The sequence below is a fragment of the Perissodus microlepis genome, chromosome 10, assembly GCF_051167445.1.
Source record: "Perissodus microlepis isolate ML-2025 ecotype Zambia chromosome 10, ASM5116744v1, whole genome shotgun sequence".
In the NCBI taxonomy this organism is placed as follows: domain Eukaryota; kingdom Metazoa; phylum Chordata; class Actinopteri; order Cichliformes; family Cichlidae; genus Perissodus; species Perissodus microlepis.
Window position 1 is genome coordinate 24,319,690 of NC_140470.1, and position 25,841 is coordinate 24,345,530.

General features: G+C 40.8%; 1 protein-coding gene across 5 annotated transcripts in view; it reads right to left on the reverse strand.

Annotated features, from left to right (window-relative positions):
- larp1 (La ribonucleoprotein 1, translational regulator) overlaps positions 1–25,841 on the reverse strand; it is a 49,604-nt gene extending 23,763 nt beyond the window's left edge. For 2 of the 5 annotated variants that reach the window (XM_084940764.1, XM_084940762.1), the window contains exons 1-3: positions 25,146–25,841; positions 4,876–4,940; positions 3,212–3,277 (exon numbers count right to left, since the gene is read on the reverse strand). In XM_084940764.1, coding sequence (XP_084796890.1) covers positions 3,212–3,277; positions 4,876–4,940; positions 25,146–25,542 — 528 coding nt within the window. In that variant the 5' untranslated portion in view covers positions 25,543–25,841. Of the gene's footprint in view, positions 1–3,211; positions 3,278–4,875; positions 4,941–6,582; positions 7,160–8,613; positions 10,179–25,145 lie in introns of those variants that run through there. The other 3 variants (XM_084940765.1, XM_084940766.1, XM_084940767.1) reach the window with 3 other exon arrangements.

Genomic DNA, 25,841 nt, shown 5'->3' on the forward strand with positions numbered 1-25,841 from the left:
AAGTTTTTAAATATAAAAACATTAAATTGTAATAAATTAAGATGGATTAGAGAGATTTTTGCACTTCAGTGTTCATCATCATAATTATTCCCCACTAGGCAAGTGGGCCAGTGGATCCAATTTTTACTAGTCCACAAGCCAATTTAATTATTTTATGTACCAATATCTTCAATATAGCAACATAGCATAATTTGTTGATAGTGGAGTACATGCATGCTCCTACAAAGAGCTGGAGTGGCTGCGGTCAGCCTGAAGCAAAACATCTGAAAGGTTAAAAATCTAGCACCTTCTTAATAAGATAAGATAACCTTTATCAGTCCCACATGTGGAAAATTTGTTTTGTCACAGCAGGAAGTGGACAGTGCAAAAGTTATGTAGCAAAATTAGAATATAATAAGAATAAATACAGTACACAACTGTACAGAATACAATAAAATACTATATACAGTAGAATAAAATAGAATAAAATATGTTGGTTGTGTTAAACAAACTGGTGGTGGATGGGAACAACTGAGAAAACTGCTTTTCTTCACATGTAAACTGAGGGGCCAGTTCAGCAAGTTTGCATCACAGGTCAACCAATAAGTCGCAACGCCGTAAGTGACCCAAACAGGATCAGCTGCCTAATCAACTTGACTAGTATACGCACGACAACAGTTGCCCCAAAGCATTTTATACTGTAAGGTAAGCATGAGCCAGCAAAATCTCAACAATCACATGACTCCCAATGAGCAAGCATTGGGACGGAAAAAGGGCCTTTAAAACAGGAAGAAGCCTCCAGCAGAACCAGCATCAGTGAGGGGGCCGTCATCTGCAGCAAGCGGTTGGGGGGTGAGGGGAGGAAGACAACCTTTTTATTTGATGATTATTCTAAACATTTGTCCCAAAACAGAGGTGTGTACACGCTTTTCAGTGTTTCACTGATTTAAAGAAGAAGAAGAAGAAAAAAAGTTTAAAAAAAAGTGCAACCTAGCTTGATTAGTATTACAAAACTGTTGCTAAACTTGGATCCAATTTATTCATCTAATTAATCTTACAACAAAAAAGTAGCATAAACCCTTTTATTACTTATTCAAATCTACTTTCAGTGTCTGGACTTTACACTTTGTTAAAAAAAAGTTGTAATGTGTTTTGTCTAAATGTGTTATTGCGCCGCACGTTTCTTTGAATCTCTGCGGGCTGCCCAAACAAGTGTGAAGTACTTTCTGCTTGCATTGCTGTGCTGTAGTTCGTGTTGCATCATGGAAGACAATTCTAAAACTTAAAAAAGCAGATTAACTTTATGCTTACTGACTGAGACCTTAGGTTTGACTTTAACCACAGCACTGGAAAATTAAAGTACACTATGCAAATTCCCCACCTTCTCTTAAATATCAGAGTCCCCAGCATGAGTAATCCGTGGAATTGAGTGACTGATTTACACCTTTGAATGTTGCATGATGGATGGCGAACTTCAGCCCCCCCCCCTAAGAATAGCACCACCACAGATCCAGGGGTGGCTTCTTCGAGGGGGGATCCCTAAAAGGACATCCTTTCCCAGGCCTTGGCCTACCTCCAGACTCCACCCTTCCCACCAGTCCTGCAGGTTATTCCTGGTGCTGATGATATGACCCACATTTTCGTGCTCGAGGACACGCTCTCTCCTTCATGTTCCCTCAGACCTGCCTGCCTAAAATAGGGGAGGTTACCGGGGGTTGCTTGCCCAGTGACATACTGTCATCCAGAGACCAGAAATAGAAAACAGTTCTGGGGGGGTGACTGACTGCTGGTGCTACTGTAAGTGGACACAAATTAGACACATCCCACTGCTGACCTGCAGCTCTAAGGGACAAGTGCAGTTTAGAGGGGAGGGGCTTAGAGTGTCATGGACCTCTGGGTAAAGCTTATATGCAGGCGCATTTCAAGATGAGTTAATCACTAGCAGAGAAGAGACTTTTTTTAAATGTACATTAATGCAATTTTAAACAGACTCCCACCTCCTTACAAGTTATTTTGCTACATGACAGGAGACAGCGCAGGCCCAACAAACCTGTAAACATCCCTCAAATTTGAAGGTTTAACACTAAGGTGCAACTGCAGGATCAATGACTCATTTGGACGTTTTTTAAGGCACTTAAGTAACCAAATAGGCAGCTTGAAGACTCAGAACAGCTTACTCCTAGAAATAGCTAACATTTTAATCACAATAAAACATGCAAAGTCATTTTAAACTCACTGAGTTTATAATGACTCAGGCCTTAGATACCATCACAATTTTCTCTTTTTGAAAGAAAAAAGAAACTAATCCTTAAGAGTAAAAAAAAAATTTTGGCAGCTGCTCGTTTTGTGGTCAGCCATCTTTGCTTTGTCTCCACAGATGGAGACATGGTGGCAAATCTTGGCTAACCCACACCTTAAAAGAATCAATCAATCCTGGGGACACAAAGTCAGGACCAGCAGAAGCAGACTGCTCTGTCTGGATGTGCTGTTTAGCTGGCGTGTAATTACAGCCACTAAAATACCCATTGAAGAAAGCTGCAACCACCCACTACAGCAAAGTGTAGCAGGCTCGGCTCCTCATTTTGCTTGGTGAATATTTTTAACTTAAAAGTTATTGAAATCTGCTTCCAACTCTAAACTGTTGCAACGCTTGTGTTCCCTCCAGTCTTCACCTTCTTCCCATTACTATACAAAGGATTTCCTCCAGACCCCGTAACACCACAGCTCGCTTATAAAGGCTCCAGGTCGCACATTCGTCCCAGAGCAGTCTCTACATGCTGTACCTCAGATTTTGTGACCCTTTACCCTGCAGAAATTTTCTGCAATTTTGGTCCATATTTTTCCAAAGACACAACAACTCCTGAACACAAATTTTCAAAAACCTTTCTGCTAATGCTTTTCTCTACAAGACAGATGTGCTCTGTAGGAATGGGTTGAAATAACCAATTCTAAAAAGAAAAAGTTCTGTAACCAGAATGAAATGACATATCATCATATCCGTCTACAGCTGAAACCTAATGCACCAGCTGAGCGCAAAAGAAAAAAATATGCAAATCAGATACGTCTCATAGCATAAAAAACCTGTTGTGCACGTATGGATGTCGCTGCTTCTACTCAAACATCAAACAATGTAGTCAGCTGAAACAGACCTTAATCTCTCCAGTGTATCTTCTACATATACCAGGCTACAAAAATACAACACGCAGTAATAACAATAACAACAACCACCTACCTGCATGTCTTTAGTTGCAATCTCCCCTGGAGTTGGCCAGCTGTTCGTATCTCCGAAGTCTCCAACCTGAGGACAAAAAACAAAGAAATTACGAAGAAATTCAAGAGGGGGAAAAAAAAAACAAAAAAAAAAAACATCCAAATGCTGCTTTTCTGTTTAAAAATGTCAATTTCTTCAAGAAATAGAGAAAAAGGAAAAAAGGGAAAAAGGAAAAAAGATAAAGTAGTAGTAGTAGTCCTTACACCTTAAGCTCAAGTATAATCTGGTTAAAAAACACTTTACATGAGTGTTTTTAACAGCTTTTTACTGTTTATCTTCAGCAATGTGTTGCCGGCTGATTGCCAGTTTCTGTCTTTTGTTCCTGGGACTGGGTAGTTAACTCCAAACCAGCCATAAAACGTTTATAGTCAAGGTGTGGCTACAAACAACCAACTGTAGAGTACTACAGTGTCAGACAAAAGGGGTGGGAAGTTCTGAATGAAAGGCTTCATCTCGCATGCCATTGGTTCACTGCGAGCACATCTGCATTCCAGCATGTGAGAGGAGGTGACTGCACATTTCTCGAGGCATTAAAGAAATACCTGCACTTGAGCTGTCACATGGGGGGGGGGGGAGAGAACAACTTTCCTTCAGCTCATGTCATAAAATAAAGGTTGTCATTTCAATTTACACTCAGCAAATATTTCATTAGATACATTTTTCTAATACCAGGTAGGACTGCCCCTTTTTCCATCAGAACTGTGTTAATCCTTCACGGCATAGATTTATTAAGTTTATGGAAACATTTCTTGGGTGATTTTAGTGCATATTGACAAAATATCATAAGGTTGCTGCAGATTTGTCAGCTGCACATCAAATTTGCACTATTGGGTTGAGATCTGGGCACTGTGGAGGCTGTGAGCTCATAATCATGTTCAAGAAACCAGTTTAGAGAAGACTTGAGCTTTGTGGCATGAAGACTGATCATGATGGAATAGCTTTACTCGAGCAGGCTGCAGTGTTTAGTTTCAACTAGGCATCATTTTAAAGGGGACCAAAGTGTGCCAAGAAATTACCCCACACACTTTACACCACCAGCAGCAGCTGAGACAATGCCATTAATGCCAGTTTCTGATCCTACCATCCAAATGTCACAGCAGAAACAGACTCAGAACACAGATTTTGTTGATTCAATCTTCTAATTTCCAGTTTTGCTGAGCCTGTGTGAACTCTAGCCTCGTTTTGGCCTTCTGCTACTGCTGACATTTTGACACCAAAGCAGAAAGCCTGATACTACAACAGAAATAAAAAGCCACTTCACCTAAATTTTAATAAATCATTTTTGTTTTTAAATGCAGCACAACAAAAATCTGTTATCTGGTGAAAGTTATATAAAATATTAATTTCTTGGCTGGGAATTATTAAACAATGACAGACAAAAATAAATCTTATAAGCTTACTCGATGGGGGGAAAGTGTCTAATTTTTCCCATCAAGTAAGCTAATTTCCCTTTGGACAAATTCCCGTCAACACAATCTGGATTTTAAAAGCACCGAATTTTCCTTCGAGATTTTTAAAAACAAATTGAGCCATATTAATACGTTTAGAGCTTGTAATTATTATAAACCCTTTAACTGTCCACTGCTTAACATTCAACACACGGACAAACGCATGCAAAGTATTACCTTGCCGCCACGCCTGGCTTTAGGTGGGTTGCCTGCTCTCACTACCTTGGCAGGGCCGGTGGACTCTGTGGGGACACAAAGATGACTGACATTACAACTTGGTCTGCATACATGAACAGAGTAAGATAGAAGCACAAACATTTATATGCATTTGATTAAAAATGTAGAGTCTTGTAGGGAGAAAAAAACCCCCGCATAAGACAAACTTGCTTCTTTCTCCCACAGGTACTCGCTTGTCTTTCAAACAGTTCAATTTACATTCTCATTACTTGTCTTATCTACCAGCAGCAGGCAGGCTCTCGGTGAATAATCTGGCTTTATGCGTCTTATTTCCCCTTTAATAAACTGCTGTGGTGTCTGTTTTCACATAAACTAAACTACAAGCCGACACCATCATTCTTCTTTACTGACTCTGTTGCATCCAGCGACATTCACTGCAACAAACCCACACAACACAATCACTCGAATAAGCAGCCACATCAGGAGAATACAAGTTCAAAAAGTGTGTTGAACAACATGTCAAGGCATGTCAGAAACTCTTCCTCTTATATTTAATATAATCACACTACGAACGGACAATAATAATAATGGATTGGATTTATATAGCGCTTTTCAAGGCACCCAAAGCGCTTTACAATTCCATTATTCATTCACTCTCACATTCACACACTGGTGGAAGCAGGCTACAGTTGTAGCCACAGCTGCCCTGGGGCAGACTGACAAGCGGCTGTTTTTACGTGTTGTCGTTAGCAACAATGATGGTAAAACCATCGCGTGGCTCTGCTGTCCACTTGTTGGTTTTCCACGTAAACCTTTCACAAACAAGCTCAAGATCCTGTTGAGACCTTTAAAAGTAAACTGAATCACATGAAAGAGTATGCAGAGTTTACGGATGAGAAGCAAAAAAGAGCCACCAGGTGCTAAAAAATAAACCTTAGTCTCAATTTTTTTTTTTTTTTTTTGGGGGGGGGGGGGGAAGAGAGATGGTGGCCATTACAACTTATGTCTAAAAACATATAGCTTCATGCATCGGTTGAAACACTCGACTCCAGGTACACGACGCCCAGCTGGAAACACTTCACGCAAGTCGAGCTGCCCGAGATTCACAGAATTTACAGAAAATGTTACATTTTTATGATTTATATCGTTGTCAGGACGATAAATGTCTTATATCGGGATATGAGATTTTCGTACAGCCCTAGTGATGGTGATAAAATTCTTGGCAATAAAAGCGAAAGATTTTCAAGAGCTTGAGGTTATGTTAAGTTAAAGTATAAAAAAAACAACAAATGTTTTATATTTTTCCTTTAAAAATGGAGCACTTAGCATACCGAACACACAAACCAACCAATAAAGGATTAAAATATATATAATACTCAACTGAGGCCTGACAGCTAATGTGTTGTGTATTTTGTTGGCTCTTCCTCAGAACAATAAAATAAAACATATCACAGCAGGATCTGAATTATTCCTTAAAATAAATACATAAAACAGCAGGTGATCTCCATACAACATGACCAGCTCAACAGCAGCACACACCACCATCTCTTACATGAATGTAAATTAGTAGATATAGAATTTAAACAACAAAGGGTTAAACACGTTAGTAACAAATTATTGCTACAATCCAGCTACAATTACAACAATTATCCATAAAATAAAAACAGAACAAAGACAACCTCGGAAAGATAGACACAAACTTGTTACCTTAAACCAGTTCTGAAGAAAAGGTGCACGTTATTATCAGCCTTTAAAGACGTGAGTCTGGTATTGCTGTAGTTTCCCCCCCAATGAAAACGATAGTCAGGCTCGCCACCTCATTGTCTGGCTCATGCCCTGAAATCGCAGATGTTTCCTCCTTTCCATCTCCTCCTGCACTGTCACCAGCCACAGTGACACGAGCGAGGCAACCAGCTCCCAGGCAGCAGTTCACACCAAAGAGTAAATCTTACTAAGCGCCTTGAGGACAATCACCAGGAAGAAAGAGTGGGGGGAATAAAAATCCTCTGGTGGATACATCGCCAAAAGCACAAAGAGAAGCAGCATGCCGGGGTTTCAGTAGAGGCGTCTATGCTCTACATGTTAATGACAGCAAGATATTTCCGGTTTGGAGGACAGTACAGCCAAACAGGAATTTCTAGGCCCAGAAAACCTACTTATATTTCACTTTTCAATGCATATACCTTCTGAATCGCATGTCCACATAACACCCATCGCTCAAATCTTGTCTTTTCACCATTCAGGTAACCGTAAACAAAAGAAACTGTTTCCAACTTGGACAAAAAAAAAAAAAAAAGCATCTAACCTCCCATTTAGGAAGGAAAAAAAAACCAAACAATACTTGGGAATCTGTATGAAAATGGCACAAACTTATTAAAGACCCAGGCAAACAGTATTGCTGATTTCATCGCCATTTTTCAAATTCCCAACGACCTCCAGTAATGACAAAGCTTCTGGTGTCTAAAAAGTTTGCAGTCACAGTGCATGAATGAACATTTAAAAGTAGAAACAACAGGAAACAATGAGATTAAAACCTTAACCAGTGCAACATGTTTAGCTGCTGTAAAGCAGCTGTGTACAGGCGCCTTCAGTGGCGTCTCCTGACTCCAACTCCAAAGGGACTTACCATACTCCTCGTCTCCAACTATCTCTCAATGATCTAATAATCTCTCAAGGTTAAACACCATAGTGTTTTAAAATAAAATGAATAGTTAGCTTAGGACATGGTCAAAGTTGGCATCGGTTTTCAATACTGATGTTTGCAATTAACTAACCAACATCCAATATCAACCACAGATTTTCTATTTTGTTTTAGCTTTGTTCATTTAGCATCGGAGAAACTGATGAGAAAATATAAAGAACAAACCCATTCTTAATCACGGTCCACTTCACAGGTCAGAGCGTTTGCATGTGTTAGAAACAGAGCGACACTATGAATAGCAAAAGGTTGGGCTGGGTGAGAAACCCACAACTGCTGGGTAGAAACTGACCAAGAACCTACAGTTGTTCCCTGGGTGGAAATTTACCAACAGAAGAGTTTCAACTATTTAATAATTTAATAAATAAAAATATTAAAAGAAATGTGTGTCATGACAGTGTAAGAAACCAATTCAGAGGCATACTGAGATTTAAAAAGGCCATTATGTACTTAAAGAACACTGAATGAACTCTAAATGGACACAAATTTACAGCCTTTTGTTATTCAGCTCTGTTAAGAAGTGCAGTAAAAGTGTACAGGGGAAGGATGAGGGAGATAAGTGCAAACACAAGAGTCTACTATAATATAAGTTGGTCTTATAAGCATTCAGAAAAACAAACTAAAAGTCACGTTTACAGAGAGCATGACTGTAGAGAATTCTTTTCCCCTTAAATCCACTATAGGTATCTGTCTGACGCTTGTCTAAGCACCAACAAATTTCCCACGTGTGGGACTAATAAAGGTTATCTTATCTTAAAGACAAAACTAAACATCAAAAGAAAGAAGATCCAGAATTTAACTAGTTCTCCTTTAGTTTGGCTTTCAGATTGTATTCTCTCATCTCAATGCTTGCTGTTGTGCAGTTTCTTTTTCCCAGGCTGGGAACGCCGTCATAAGCCGATTCTGAGGCATTTTAAGTACAAGTGAGGATGAGGAAAACACTGAAAGCCACAGCAAATGCTTCGCCAGCTAATCGCATGGAATTATATTAAATTAGCCACTGAATTTAAAATTTCTATACAGAAATATGTCTACATTACCCATGATGCAAGTTGACCAGTTTGGTTAGCAATTCAATGCTAAAGACCTCAAGATGGTCACATTAAGCAGATGAGGAGGAGGAGGCGGCAGAGGTTTTCTTTTTCAACATCACTCTTCAGCCCATGTGGAGCCACAAATATCCTTACACACAGGCTTAATAATCAGAGTCAATCTTCAAATCAGTTGTTTTTAATCAAATAGAGGACTGCGAGCTGAACCTCATGTCTCTTTACTGTCCCGTAGTATCCCTGGACTTCATTTACATGATTCCTGGACTTCAAACTTAGAGTGTTTGTTTAACTTTGAGCCATGAATTTAGGAGATGGTGCAACAGTGGTTTAATTTGAGCTTCCTGACACTACAGTCTTTAACTTTTGCTTCATGCTAGGCCGTTTAGGAGCCTTGTATCCCCCCGGGATTACTCAACAGAAGTTGCGTAGTAAATAAAAAATGATTTCTTGGAGAGATCAAAGATGGGACGCAACATACGACAGCAATCACGCAACACGAGCTAACAAACAGGGCGAGGGTGTGGTGTCTTTCTGATCGCTAATACATTTGTGCAATGCCTATTTAGATAAAACGGTATGAAGAACATTCAAAAACCACATTTTCTTTCAACATCAACCAGCCAGGAGAATCACAGTGTAACTGAATAACCCATTTAGAAACTAAGGTGGAAGGTGTGTATATTTTTTTATTTTAAACATCCTTCCTTTAAAAGAACAATTTTATGAGCAACACATTTGCAGATCTTCTCTAATAACAAAGGATTTGTTGCAGATACAGACAGCGCAATTTTTAGTCAGCCCCTCATTAACTCCAATCAGAGGACTTCAGGTCTATCTCCCAGGCTACTACTTTTTTTCATCAATGCAGTCTTTCATAAAGAAGCTGTGTGAAATAATTAAACAGCTAAATGTTTGCTTTGTGAAACTGGCAGCTTTTTACCCTTAAACAAAGGCTTCTTATAACCTGGTGACGTTTCAGGTGGCGAACGCAACATCCCACACTTAGCAGGCATAAAGTTGCGTCAGCAGCTGGCCGCTTACACTAATCGTGGCTGATAATGTCACATGAATGTGCCAGTCTGATAAAACTCACTAATGGCAGGTGGAATCCGAAGGATTTCTCCAAATAGGAACCTGATTCTGCGCTAACCTGGTTTGCTATTTTAAGCTGGAACCCCCCAGTGTTAAGCGGCCTCATGACCGGACTTTTCAGTCATCCTGGCCTGTAGTCATTTTACCACATTTTACCACCAAAATTAGGAAAATTCCAACAGATACAATTTGAGACACAAGTGAAGTCAAGTAAACAAAAATCCCTGAAATCTGTTTTGTTATAATAGAATTTAAACCTGCAAAATCACTAAAAGTAGAAGACTTTTACAATTAATGGAAGAAAACTTTGGTTTACTTTGACCTAGATTTGTACATCCTTGTTCCTGACCTTCATAGGAAAATAGAAATGTGCAGCCAAAAGTGGACAAAGTGTGAACTATTACCCCTGCCTCTTCAGCTAAAGAATACACGTCTCCACAGAAGATCCCGCAGAAAGTTATGAGACCAGCAACTGCGCAAAAAGCCTGACATCAAACTTATTTTCCTCCAAAAAAAAAAAAAAAAAAAAAAAAAAAAAAAAAAAAAAAAATCCTGCAACTCTAAAATTAAAATTTGTACTCCCCTAATAGCTAGGAAGAGCAAATGGCACTCCTCAGCTGGATAGTTTGTTCATGGTATGCTCAGCACCAAAAATAGCTTTAACTGGCCTTATAAGTAAAGATCCAAAGACACATGGATCATTTGCTTGTGTCACATTGTTCTGTGACCAAGTCTCAACTACCAAACAGGACTGAACGTATCCTCCTGAGCACAGGTATGCATCTGCAAACACCTAAGATTTCCACCCACCCACCTACTTAAACTCCAGCTACATTTGGGTCAGGTTAATGCATAACTGAAACTCCTGCTCTCCTGTCAGCAGACCCATGTTGAAACACTGGCCAGCCTAACAACTTTGCACTTATTTAGTCAAGGAATCCGTGTTAATTCCTCAAGCATTTAGCCCTCTCTTATCTGCTTAGTGTATGAACAATAGTAGATACAAAAATTTCTCACTGCTCCTTGTTGTGCATGATTGTTCATTTTGTGCCTAATCACAGGAAGTGGGACAACGGAGGAAACACTCCACTTTCCTCGAGTCTTTCTACCTCGTCATCATGACAGAGCACTCTGACGTGGCCTCCAACAATCAGACCACTAGAGGAGCTTTTTCAGTTGGGCAAAAACACCAACTTTTAAAGTGCATTTAAAATCAAAAGTCAGAATACTTTATTAATCCCTAAGGAAATTACGTTCTCTGTAAAACATTACGGTCCTCTGTGAAAGGGGTGATGCCTTGCCCATTTTTGCTATACTCTGTACTGCTTCTGTGATTCAGCTGCTTTTCTGGGAAATCAGCTGTTCGGTGGTATTAGGATTATTAAAGATAGATTTGCATGACCATTACATCAGTGAGCGAGTAAGTGCAGAACAGAAGCAGTAAGTGAGAAAAACAAAAAAAGAAGTGTGATTTTCTCTGGACATAGTATCTATTATAGGTTCTAATCTAAAAAAAAAAAATTGACAAGTGACATCAGGAGCCAGGTTTACCATTAACAGCATCTATCAAGTTACTTATGTTTTGATTACCCCTCCCTTACCTGTGTAAGTGGTAGTGCCCAGGTAAATGAGGCTGGTAATGCAAAAGCAATGGGATTAGAGAGAAAACGTGGCATCTTCCTGTAAGTGTGCATTGTGTTTAGTTTTATTTTAGAGTCACATTGTTTAGTTGATGTTTCCAATTTTTCCCCCCTTTTGTTAATAACTACCAGATACAACTGTTTGTGCACGTGCTCCTGCACATCGTCTCCCTCTTAAAATATGGACTGCACAACTAACATCCCGGAGACGTCACCAGGCGGCAAGATTTGCCACTAGAAGGACTTGCTGATGTTTTCTCACAAACTGATCTCTTTTACTTCTAATTGTTCATACAATTACAGCAATTTATTTAGTTTTATTTTTTTAAATATCGCTTCGACCACTTCTGGGAACCCAACAGCAGCAATGAACCAGTCTAGTTCCTGAAACTGTAATTACATTGCATAGTTAACCAAACTCTGCAAAAAGTGGACAATCAAGTGTTGTTCAGTAGTAAAAAGCTGTTGAGCTAAACTGCCACCTCATGATCATCTGAGCCGCATGCTAGGAATCCTCCTCGACAGACATGTAGGCATTACTTACAGGGCTGCTCAGTGTTCAGTGCACGTCACATGATGATTGCAGATGATAGTTTAAGGTCAGAGGAGAGCCTCCCTGGGCCAAGATGTTAGGCAAACTATAAGCTGATGCTCCTCAGGCAGTTACATCGTCAGTGGGTTCATATAAGATGCTCTTTGTGTATCTAACTACCTTCCAGGGCATTTAAGTAATGCAAGCAGTGACTGATTATTGCAGCAAGACTCCGTGGTATAGCCATTACCTTAACCTCTCTACTAATTTAATGCTTCAGCCCAAGAGTACAAACAAATGCAACATTTCCCTCATTAACAATTATTTCATGATACTTTTATAGTTGTAATGTCACTTGAGAAGCTAAAATTGTATTGTCAACTGTATCAAGGGGACTCAATTTAAACCACAGAAATCCATCACAAATTTCATTGCTTCTGCCCAAAAGCAGAAAAAAATAAATGTGATATGTGGCCTTGTGTTCAGGTCTTTGAAATATTAAGGACGCAACTGTAAAAATATTTTACCACAGGAATTATTGTTGATGTTGGACAGTGGTTGTGGTTTTGTTCACTATTGTTCTGACACAATAGCAGCTGGACAGCGTCTTATCACACAAAAATCACCTTGAAGACGGCACCTGAACGGGCGTGGTTGCACAGCTGGTCACTTCTAATTTCACTAGTGTGACTCTAGCATCAGTTTGAGCATTTAGCTGAAACTGATGACACAACCCTTCAGTTTTCTCTGTCCTGTTTGCGTCATAATGCTTCAGAATTATTACACAACTACTGTAACACCTATTTAAAATGCTCTCATAAGCCAAATTGTAGATTTTAATCTCTTTAATGTGGCCCATTTCACAATACTTTACTCCACCACATCAAAAAGTTTCCATCTGTGATCCCAAACCTTCACTCCTGAGCTTTGCTTCATGAGTTTTAAGTGTTTTTGACTTTTGGCACCTTAAAAACCCCTATCTGCAGGTATGAGTACAGGCTGGTTGTATTTTAAGTTTTATGGGGGCAACTGTAATAAAGCTCTGACAACTGTGCTACTGAATACTCTCAAACTGAAAGATGGGTGTAGGTATGACTATGTGTTACAAAGAGAAATGGCTAAATAACAGAAACCCTACAGAGAAAAAATGAGTGAAGATGTAAATGGGGGAGGAGGAGAGGGAAGTGTACGACAATCACGTCATCAGACCACGTGGTGCCAACGTGAAAAAAGCTCAGAATTAAAAGAAAAGAATTTATTTATCCTGCCCATAAAGAAGAAACAAGAAGAATAAAACTCTGGCCGACTAAAACACCCACAGTGAGAAGAATTAATCAGTGAGCTCATTTTTCATTAAAAGTAAATCAAAATAATACAAACAACTTCACCATTTGCTGTTTCCCGATCCTCAACATCAGCTGTATATGAACTGAGGCAAAGCCACTTAAATACAATCTAAATGCACAACAATTAAACAATGCCGCACTCGCACACAAACAAGTGTTAAAGTAAATCTAAATAATTGAAAGCCAGTCATGAACTAAAACGAACTGAATTTGACTATAAGAAGGAGTGTCCATATTTTGTTTACAGTGTACACAAGACTAAATTATATGTAGCTTAAGCTGCGCATCAGCTGATCAAAGAAAGCACAGCCTGTGGCACACCTTTATTCCCCTTTTAAGTTCACAGTTTGAGTGTTAGACCCTGATGAAAACTCAAGTTTTTCTTTGCTGTGCTTCTATTCATTTTATTAAATATTTTTAATTTATGTCCTAAAAGTTTCTGCTTTTAGGACATGTTTTTACCCCACTGAGGAGCACCTATGCTTTAGAAACCGCACAGCACTTCCATTTGCAAATAAAACAAACAAACAGAAAGACTGCTCCATGTTGATGGCTACTTAAGTTAGCTAGACCTATTCTCATGCATGTTACAGATGAGTCACCGACTGTTACATTTTTAAATGCTTTAAAAAATAAATAAAATAAGATAGACAATGAGTTGAAAGGTGAGTCTTCAGAGTCAGGTAACACCGGGGTACTTTCAGCCTCTGGGAACCTTTTTAAGACTTCTAGGAAGCGTTACAGATAATTGTTCCTGTGTCTGCGTGCCAGATACTGGGAAATAGGGCTGTTCGATATAACAATATATATCGGATGACGATATAAAAACGTCTATAGTTTCATTTTACGCTATCGTATGTTTCGTAGTGTCACAAAATAAACTGTTTACGGCAATATTTTTTCATCGTTTTGATGGTCACTATAATTTCTTCTAAAATGTATCGTTTCATGCATCGGTTAAAACACTCGACTCCGGGTACACGACGCACAGCTGGAAACACTTCACGCAAGACGAGCTGCCCGAGATTCACAGAATTTACAGAAAATGTTACATTTTTGTGATTTATATCAGGATAGAATTCTTATATCGGGATATGAGATTTTGGTCATATCGCACAGCCCTACTGGGAAAGTCATAATTCGACAAAAATCAGCGTTTACAGACGTTTCTTTTAGCTCCTGCACTGGATTAGACATTTTCTCAGCATTGGTAATAGGCCAACACAAGAATAAAGCACTGGGGACAACCACTTAAACAAAAGTCTTAACATTACACATGTAAAGAGCCTAAACACAAAAATGGGGGGAAGAAAGATTTTAACAGACCAAAATGTGATAAATATGCTGTTTGCAATTTCTCTCAACTTACTACTTAGCATCCACCAATGAAGAGGCTGAAACAACACCACGAGAAAATAAAATTGTCACAGCTGACTGGATTTACACCATTACATAATTTTTATTAGTGGTTTGACGGCAGCATGTAGTTGTAGTTGGATTTTCCCTGCAGGTAGTCCCCGAAACCGTTTGCTCCAGCAGCAGCTCACAACTAAGTACTCATAACAACTGCACAGACTGATGACATCCATTAATAATATAGAAATAGCCCCTAAAGGTTTGAGATGCTTGCACTCTCATACAAACTGTAATTTGCTCACATGCTAAATGTAAATTTCTTCAAATCTGTTTAAACAGAGGGACATTTAACTCTTCAGGACTATTAAAAGATTGCTGTTGTAACCAACAGATTATTTTTAGACAGAATGTAAAATGATTATTTACATACCAATGTGAATGTTTGAGAAGCTCCAGCTGCTAGAGGGGAAAAAAAAACCATTCACTGCTTAACTGCTTCACCAAGACCAGCGTGCTCTTGTCTAAAGACATTAGTATGTAGTGACTCTTCTCTCAAGCACTACATCAACTACTTCTTTCAATTCTCTCATTCCACCCACTCCTATGTTTATTCCCCACAGTGCTCACTGAAGGTTGTTGCAGTCTGCTGTGCATGCTGGATTGCCAGAGGCTACCATTAACATTAGCCACTACCAACCAACAGTTCAAATCAGCCATTGTCTCTTAAAGTTTCTCCAGTGGGAGCTTCACATCTGTTCATTTTGTAATTCTAATGCTTTACTGTAATATACACTTAAACTTATTTTGCAGTCAAGTGCTCCAACTTGACAAAACAGATTTCTGCACATTTCTGAAAAGCTCTTCCTCCACATCTCGTCCTTCTTCCTGATCAACAGCCCCAAGAGTGCCTCCCCATCCTCGCAAACCAAACAACCACTCTACACAACGCACATGCCTCATGGGAATTTCTGTTTGGCCTCCACCTGAATCCTACAGCACGGAGCAACTTCAGTACCTGCCCAAAGATCCCACGGGGGCTCTCTTGGTGAATCCTATAAATAAACTTTATGCCACGTCGGCTCTGCAGTCTTATACAAACACAGTCGCAGCATTGGGAAACGGGCCCATTCCTCAGCCAAACGCTGGGGTTTTTTTGTGGTCTGAATCACACAGGTTTTTCCTCCACTCCCACATGTGTTGTGTCATGATTTCGAGGTTGTACATTCAAAAGATTTGTTTTTTTTGACTCCATGTTTGGCTTCTGGAATTTCCCCCATAACTGTCACATTCTTGATATATGGAGAAAAAAAAAAAAGTGTTGAACATAGAATCCCCGTTATGATTTCTTTAATTAAAATAAATCCAGGCAGACCTTGTTTAAATGTTTGAGACACACCACATTTCCCCCAAAAGGCACCGAGGACAGCAAACATCACTGGTTGGATAAAGCAATAATCACCTTAAATAAATAAATAAATAAATAAATAAATAAATAAATAAATAAATCACCAAACACTGGTCACAGCCAACATCTCAAGTTATGAGTGTGACACTTTCTCTTGAGTTTCCTCTACTCACTGTTGCAGTCTGAATTGTTAACAGAGCAGAGTAACCACTGAGGAGGGAAGCCTTTCTGCATGCAAGAACCAAATATGGAGGAAACGCGTACAATCGCAGCGCATGCACATTCGAAGACTCCCTCTGAAGTCACGTGATCTGTAGGATGATGACATCACAAGCTCACATGGAGTAAAAAGACTAGGAGGCGTCTCGCTCAGTATTCTGCGCTGCATTCGCAGCCAGCACAGAGACACACATCAAATGAAGCTCAGGTGAGCGACCCGGGCTCCAACTTCACCTCAGATGTGGAAAGAGTTCAAGTTAAGAATAAGATGAAAACTGTCCAATCGCCAGAGTCACGTACAAGCAGGACAGTGGTGACAGATGATGGTGGTGGTGATAAACAGTAGGCAGAGCGAAGAACACATGACTTAAAGCTTCAACAATTTTTAAATGAACTAAAACCAAAGCTGCTAAACTGTAACAGTAGAATATCCACAGTATCCTGAAGGGTGATGATCAGCTATGATGAAGGGCTGAACAATTATACCAACTTCAACTGCTTAAAAAGCTGTGGCCACTTTATGAGTGCCTGACAACGATTTCTACATCTCAGTACACTGTGTACAGTACTTGAGCCACCCCACATTTCTTTACTTTTTTCCCCCCTTTCAAGGAGTGAGACTTTCTTATTGTTTTAAACGTGCGCTTCAGCAATATTTCTCCATGCTATCTAAAGGTATTCAGATACTTTTCCTTTAGATATCAGCCTTTTCAGTCCAGTTCCTCTGCCTAACGTCTTGCACAAAACTGCCCTATTGATATGTTCCAGATTAAGTTGGAATTTCTGAGTTTCCAGTCAAAATTTTCATCTGGAATGCCCCCGCCAACTTCTGGATTTTGCCACTCAGAAATTAGGAGCAGCCCCACCAACCCGGGGTTAACAATCCAAGATGGCAACAGCGAAATTAATCTTAAATAAATAAACAAACTGCCACCGTTGTGCATTTGTGAGTCGCTAAAAAAGCAATACGCACAGCAAGATCCATGAATGTGCTGCAAAACCAAATTATGTTGCTTCTTAGCAAGGGGGAACCATTGCTTTATCGACTTTCCTACAGGAACGTACCGAGTTCCGACATGCAAGACTTCCAATGTAACTGGAACTGCATATGAATAACTGCAACATAAAAAAGGCACCTAAGTCAGTCGATGAACCAACGTTACAAGGAAATTTAAAGTATCTTCAGTCACTGAATCTACCAAATAAATAAATAAAAATACGAAACAGTCTGACAGGGACAAAATTAATAAAAATACAGGGCTACAGTCATTTTCCATTTTCCTAGCAAAATATAAAGAAATGGTTAATCGTCCAAGGCTTCACAGAACTATAAATGCCAAAAGTGATTCAACGTTTGCATGAACATTACCACAATTATTTCCCCCCATAATGTACACACTTCATAACAAAGGAATAAGATGAAATATAACTGGCACCCACCCACCCTTCAAGCCAATAAAAAAATACAGAGGAGCCAAGTCATATTTCAATGTGCCACCAACTGGACACGTCCGCGATATAAACTGTCCACACCCGAACCTTCTTGGAGGGATGTGCCGTTATCACAGGGTCCAGACGCAAGCCAGTGATAGATAAAAGTAACTCGAGCTGGACAACCTAAGAGAGGGACTATAGTTTGTATGTGACATGTGTGTAGTGTGTGGGGAGAAGTGCAGTACAGTGAGTACAATAGACACTAGGCTGCTACCTAGCTTAGCAATGCTACACTTTGTGAACAAGCCATGATGTTCTCAGTTTTGATATCTGGCACTTTTAAAAAGTTTTTTTTAAGAAAAAAACAACACAGGATTGGTTATGTTGAGACTTCCATTTTCAACTTTTGGTTTTAATTCCTTCTTACTACAGAACAATGTAAAACTGTGCATTACATCCTACTCGTAGCCCAAGAGCACACATGTTAAAATGGCTCATTATGCAGTGGCATTAAAGAGGGAAAAGCAGAAACTCCTAAAATTAGAGACACTGTTACCATATGTATTTCAAATATAAACATTTTTGCCAGTCAACTCATTATTTGACTATGACAATAATGAAATCTTCAGAGAAAAAAAAAAAGGAAAACTCAGGAGCACCAGAGCATTGAGATGCTTCTGTAGGTTCAACAGAAGCTCACAGAAGCTATCAAATTTCCCCCTAACCTCCAACACAGTCTCATTTACACAAGCCGACCAGTCAGCTGAGCTCCCATTAGCACATTAAGGACCCATTCAGCAGCTGAAGCATGGTGGCAGCCTGGTCTGCAGCTGTAGTTCCATTTTACCCATTCAACTGTTAACACTCGTTCAGGGATGGCAACCTTCGCTGGGTCCAGACACCTCGTAAAACCCGCCAACAAACAGATCCGTGGTGTGTGACGACACAAGAAGGGGAGGTTTTTGGGGTTTTTTTTTTTTTTTTGGGGGGGGGGGGGGGGGGGCTCTTCACTAGTGGCATCAAAGATGACAACGAGAGCTACGGGCTGGGACAAATGCAGGAGACAACAGAGTTGTCCATGCTAATTTTACAACAGCAACCCCCTACAAAGTGCTGAGCAGCTCTGAATATCCACAGACTACCAGAGTACTTCAGATTTACAACTGAGAGGTGAGATGAAAACCATACCATGCTACAGAAACAAAAACAGCACATAATCTTATACAAATAGTGTGCTAAAAATAAACAATCTAAAGTGGTGACAATTGAAAGTAAATAAACTAAAGGCATGTGATGCAAATTATAAAGAGAAGACAGTTTAACTGCCTTCCTCTACTCAACTACTCAAAGGTTTCTGTACATGCTATAGGAATGCTAATGCACTGAGCTCAATCTATATTTGCATGTATACTGTAGATCTGCCGATTGTTTCCGACTCCCCAACCAAGCTAAGGTCACACCTCAGCTGACAATTACCACAACAGCAAAAAGAAAACAACACTTTAAATCATTTAGGTGCTTTGAGCTGGAAAAATGCATAAATCACCTCAAAAATTGTGGCTGTGTACACCAATGTCTGCACTAAACCACAACTCTCCAGCTTATACTTTTAAATGTGCCAATTCTCAAAAACACAAGAACACTTGAGTAATTAAGGACAATTCAAGACTATGATTAGCTGGTATGTGCATGTTAGCATGACTTCATCACACAACACAGCAGATGCACAGCACCTCCAGTCCTACTACAACTACGTTTAACTGGAAATAGGTAAATGGAACGCAACATTACACCCACACAAAACTCCTGAGTGAAGAAAAACACCAACTCCTGATCTCTAAATGAGCGAAAGAGTCATATCAATGTTAGGGAGATCCACAACGAGTTAGCCCTGTTGCTGTTTCGACACCATTAGCCAACACTGAATTCCCAACAGATGACAGTGTCTCTCTTCCATCTGTGAAGTTGTAAATTTGAAGCTCAATTATAGAAGAGTATACCAACATAACCATGCTACCCATCCAAATTGTAGCTCAGGGAGTGGACGCAATGTTAGGTACAACACAAAGTGCAACACATTAAAGCAACATTTAATACACTTTGATTATTAGACAGCATTAACCTTAAATACACACGAAATATTTGCATTACCAAAGTTTAGCCATTAGTCTGCCCTCAGTTTATTGTTTTCTGACTTTTAGACTAGACTAACTACCAGGAACATCCATACTGAACATTTTGAATCTGTTATTGCCAATCACATTAAAATTATGTAGTGACCCAAAGAATAAGACTGTAGATACAAGTGGTGGAAATTAATTTCCTCTAAAGGGTGTCTGGCTGTTCGGGAAGGGCTCAGTATAGAACAACTCCTGCATATTGAAAGGAGTGAGTTGCGGTGGTTCAGGTACCTGGCTAAGATGCCTCCTAGATGAAGCGTTTCATATATGTCCTGATAGGCGGCGGCCCAGGGCAGACCTAGTATACACTGGAGAGATTACAGAGCTGAAGAAGAAGAGCTAAAAGAGAAGGTGGCTAAAAGTCAGGTCTGGGCTTCTCTGCTTAGAGTGCTGCTATCATGACCGTTGAAAACGATGGATGGATGGTTGAAATACTAAAGTCATGGTAAATAACTGGAGTGAAATCTCTCCAGAAAACAGCCCTGGTACTGCAAACTTGTTTAATTTTATTAGTACCAGAAGCAACACACAGAGCCAGAACACAGCAGTGAGGTGTTGTGGGAGGAAAGGAAACAGTAGTTTAGCCAAAGTGGCTGCACTTTGCTCCTAATTACAGTTCATTTTATGCACTGGACATTGGTCAGCTCTCTATATCACCTTGTTTTTAGCTAATTGATTTTTGTTATCACCAAAACTACTTTGAAAATTAGCTGGAAAAACACTTTTGTTTAATTGCCCTACTTTGCCTGATAAAGACACACAAAACAACATACTACAGATGTTAAAGAAATCTAAAGGTCATCAGCTTCAGCTTCTCCTAGGTCAGACCTCTCTCGGTAATAGTGAAGGTAGACTGGATTTTTTTAAATGTACTTTGCTGAAGTGGAAAAAAGTAAACAGGACAGGAAGTAGAAACAAAACAGCTCATGGGGTTGGCAGGGCTGACAACTGCAAGCCACAAAGTTATCGCACCCCTCACTCTCACCTGGTTTTGTTAAATTTCCAACAGGCAGCAGTGGTGGGGTACACATGCAAATGTGTGCATGTTACAAATGGAGCTTTCATCGTTTCACAGTTTAAAATATTGCATCAGCCAACTACTTTGTGACAAAAATCAAATATAATCAGCTGTCTGTGAAGATTCTCCACCCACAAATGAACTACAACTCCACCCCGTCTTGTACTGCAGTCTTTGTTAAGCCACAGAGTTTCTTGTAATGGCTCAACCCGTCACCCGTCACTAGAAACGAGCCCATCAGCATGAAGTCCATGGCAGTGGAGTCAGACTACGTCCAACTCAAACGAGGATACGATCCTTGTTTGATGAGCAGCTTAAATTTATTAAGGACCAATATTGGTACCTGGTCATTTATTTGTCTAGTAGGAAAGAAGAGACAGGAAGCTCTGATTTTTGCGCTACCAGTAAAAATCAACTGAGGATGGTGGTGTCCCATCAAGTGGATAACAGATGCTAAAATCAGATGCCACACACATACACAACACTGGCACAGTCCCACACTGCTCCACAAAGAAAGTGAAGGAGATCAAGATATAGTGTACCCTGTGGGAGTTTTGACTTCCAGTAGGTCTACAGAGCAGTTGTGTCATGCATGTGGACAAAAAACAAACAAACATACAAACTTCTCCTAAAGACATGCCAAAGGCACTGAAAAGCATGAGTGCAATTAAGGAAATCCCAAAAACTTGATTCTGTTCATCTGGACACACTAAATCACTTGGATGAGTGCCGAAACATTTCTCCCACTGAAAACGCAACATCCAAATGAACAGAATCAACTTTCTGGGTAGTCTCAATTTAAATATACTCAACAAGCCATTGTTGGAAATGATTGATGAGAAAGGAAATGCTTTAAACATTTGCCATATCTTAAGGAGCCCAAGAAAGTGCTTTGGTACACAACACCGGATGTAAACATAATTTGTGTGCTCATGGTAACTCCACAGTGCACCTTTAAGCCTGTGGTCATTACTCTTTACACGCCAGCCTGGGGGAAACTGGTGCGGTGTGCCTGAGCGCCAGTGGTGGTTTGGGGAGTAAACATTAAGCCACACTCCCTGAAGAACAGCCCCACTTATGTTTACTACAAATATTAACAGTCTTACACTGAAGCTAACAAACAAAAACTGCGCTTTACTAATTTTGATCCATCATCTCTGAACAGAAAGGTTACACATGCCTTTAAATTTCAACCAGAGTGTCGTCTCGTATTTTCTCTAGGACAGCAAATTCAAAGGTCTGATAAGAATGTCCTCTCTGAACTCTGTACGATGACATGGAGCAACTACCCATCCAGGTCCTTACTGGGTCAAACATTTTATCTCTCACTCCTGTTAAATGTTCATAATGAGTCAGCTGATGATCTGTCTTTTAAATGGTGGATGGTAATGGTAATTATGACTGTATATGTAACAACTTTTAACATATAGCAACATACTCCCACTGTGACATGTGGATAACCATCCCCAGTCATGCAGGTTCTAGCTTTATCCATAACAGGATTCCAGGATCTTGTTCAAGGACACACAGAGTACAAACGGCTGATTAGAAACTACAGTGTGATCGCTTACAGGGTTTTAAACTCCATTTCCACCTTCTGTCTTACCAATTTCCATGATGGAGGGGATCCTAGTTTCCCTAAATGATCACTTGAAACTAATCATAAGCCTACTTCTATTAGCTTTTTAAGGTGACACTGATGCAAAGCCAGACCAACATAAAGGTTTGCCAGGGTTTGGCAAAGTAACATCGGTTCAACAGCCATCAGAGATGGCCAAAAAACACCCACAAGCATCCCCTGGCTATTTAAAATATCCCACTTACAGAACTCCACTCAAGAGTAGGATTATTCCCACCAATGACTCTGACTAGCTAAGGAGCAAAATCTTGACCTATTGTTTTGTTTTGTTTTTTAAATCAAAAATCTACCGTTTTATGTCAGGAATTGGTCTGTGTGGTGGATCAAACTGAGCCAAAAGTTCTGGAACCACACAACCACAAAGACTTATTTTATCATTTCTTCAATTAATATAAAATAGCTTATTTGGACCAAATTCAGTCCTTGTGAAACATCTGAGTCGTAAACATCATATATGTGTGTTATTAAGACTATTTTGCAGAAGCAAACACTTGTATGTTGACATATTTTATGCTAAACTTTCTCACAAAAAAAGTTTGTTTTTGTACATATTCCTTATGTGTTCTCATTCTTCTTGGCTTTTACCTGGGACCTGTGTGCAAAAATTAGTTTCACTTCCTGCGAATGAACGTGTTGGAATTACAAAAAACAGAAGAATTAAAAATTCCTCATGGTAGACATATTTCTATATCACTGCCCAACCCAAAACCATGGTTTACCTACATACCCAAAAACTGAAATCTATTTTCAGGGAACTGCTCATAAGTCATGGAGACAAAAACCTGTGACTAGAACTTCCCAGCAACACTGGTAGTGGCCTTGAATCATAAGTAAACAAGAAAACAAAAAGGTTTAGAGCCACTGCCTCAAAAAGTCAACCAGCAAACCGGTTTCAATCAGGATAAAGAAGGGGTGGAGGGGGGCAATGCTGCCTGGCAAGCTACAAACTGGCTCTTCATGTGCTGATGTGACAGATTTAGGAGCAAGAAGCAATCCAATCCACCCTGAGTACAGGCTGAAGTCTGCATGAGTTACACACGCTTTCAGCTCTTGTGCAAACAAAGACTCGGACCTGACTGAGCGGCTGCAACACAGCCGGCGTGCAGGAAATCACACATGGCTGTGAGACATGAAAACCACGTTGCTTTAACAGGACAGGGAACTGTCCCCTACATGTGCATCACCAATTATCACTCCACCTGATAGATTATCGACAAGCGGTGTGGATTCTGGGGCAACTTCGTGTGAATTGTTACAGACAAAAATATAATAGTAATCCGTTTTCTAGATCACTGATCGATAAGATAAAATCCACGATGAAATCTGCCTGCTAGCTTCCAAGCTAACGATACCTAGCAGGGTGGAGGAGCAGACTAGGTACCAGGTTTTGCTCTGACAACACATGCACGACGTGACAACCGGTTTCTTTACCACGAAAACCCCCGGACCGCCTCAGGCAAGACCGCCACATGCGACATCTGCCCTCTAATGCAGCGAAGTCGCCCAAGCAGACAGCTAGCTAGCTAACAGCTCTCATGCCTTTCTCCAGGGGAACACGTGGAGTGAACACGTGACGTCTCACAACAAACATGCTCGTTTTTAGAGCTTAAACCACCAAATGTTTCAGGTTTGACAAGAATTTTAGCACCGAGGAGGGCTCTCTAAACGACTGAGAGGCTGACGTGTTTTACACGGGCTGAACGGAAGCGAGTATTAGCCACATGGGAGCTAGGCTAACATCTGAATGAGAAGGGCCCGGCGAAGGACTAGGCCAAAAAGGGAGTCAGTGTGCTATTGTTAGCCGGCTAAGCTGCTACACAACCGAGCATACTCGTGCCTTTAATGATAATTGATGCAATGCGAGAGACATGGGCGGATGTCTCGATCGACTGATGCGGTTGATGCTGTGTCGAAACCGGTCCCAAAAGCAAACAGTAGTAAATACTGGTTTAAATATTTGGCAAGCTTGGTGTGTGTCAGCAGAGCAGAGATGTGGCTGTATGCAAGGGTGGGTGTCAGCAGAAGAAGGGGGAGGGAGATCATCAAGACAGGGGAGCTTCTTTCAGTCTTCTCCTCCTAACTTGAAAGTTTAAAGTCTATGCAAGCAAGCATGCACGATGACATTGCTAAAAATTAATACGCTCCTTCTCCTAAAAAGCCCCAAGAAAGAGACACCAAAACTCTCTCAAGTAAAAGAAAATGCACGATCTGATGACACACCAGTGAGCAACTTCACAACCTTTGCACCACAACACACAGTGCCCATAAAACGTCCACGCAAGTGAAGGGCTATTTGGGGTACCGGATCCCTGAACTGCACCTTTAAATTTCAGAAAAGCTGCAGGCACTTTAGAGCACCTTTACTTTTTTTTGGGAAGGGTGTGCTCACTTGTGCAATCAGCCACCCATGTTCCCCCAAGAATAGCCTTCACTATGAGGTGGTGGAGGGAGGGCTTTAACTCCAAATATAACCAGCCTGCAAAATACCACAGTTAGAGCTTGTTCATCAATTCTGTTGCCTCTCTTTTTTCCTTTCTTTTTGGTTCAATAACTCACCCCCATGACACCCCCTGTGCAAGCAGGACGACCACACCTGTGCAGGCAGACACTAAACACAACACTGACAGCCAGTAAATCAACACGTAGGGAGGGTACAGACCGTGGTGTGCTTGTCCATTCACGCTGACCACGGTCACAGCATTCATTTTCCTCGTCCACGGGTTCACCTTGGGCGGGGGAGCTTCAGTAAACTCCTTTTTGTTGCCACCGCCGCCTTTAACTCCCTCCTCGCTTTGCTTGTCTTCGCTGTCACAGCCGCCTTTGCTCTCCTCTGTCGCCCTCTTGGAGGTCTGCTCCTCCGAGCCGGTGGTCCCTCCCTGTCCTGGACTGCTGCTGCCGCCTCCGCCGCTCCCCTGATCGGCGACACCCGTCTGCCGCTTGGCCCCGTCGCCCCGGCCGCTCGCCTCCTCCTTAGGCTCACTGCGGATCACTTTACCGTGCTCCTTCGCTTGAGCAAGCGGGTTGCCGGGTAGGAGAGCCTCCACCTGAGTGGCCATTTCCCACCACCGTCTTTCTTCCCCCCTCAGGATTACCAGTCCTCCCCCCCCCGGCCCGAATTCGCCTTCAATTTCAGGGAAACGTGAAGTTTTTCCGCAGAGTCTACCGCCTCTGTGTCGCTCCGAGACAAAAAGAGCTTCAGTCCACGACGCGGAGCAGTCAGCGCCGAGTTAGAGCATATACAAAAACCCAAGAAACGTCTCCGGGGCCTCTCAGGATTACAACCTTATCTCCACCACTAGTAGCAACATGGATGATCCCCACCACGCGATAGAAAGGTGCGCGCACGTACAGTGCG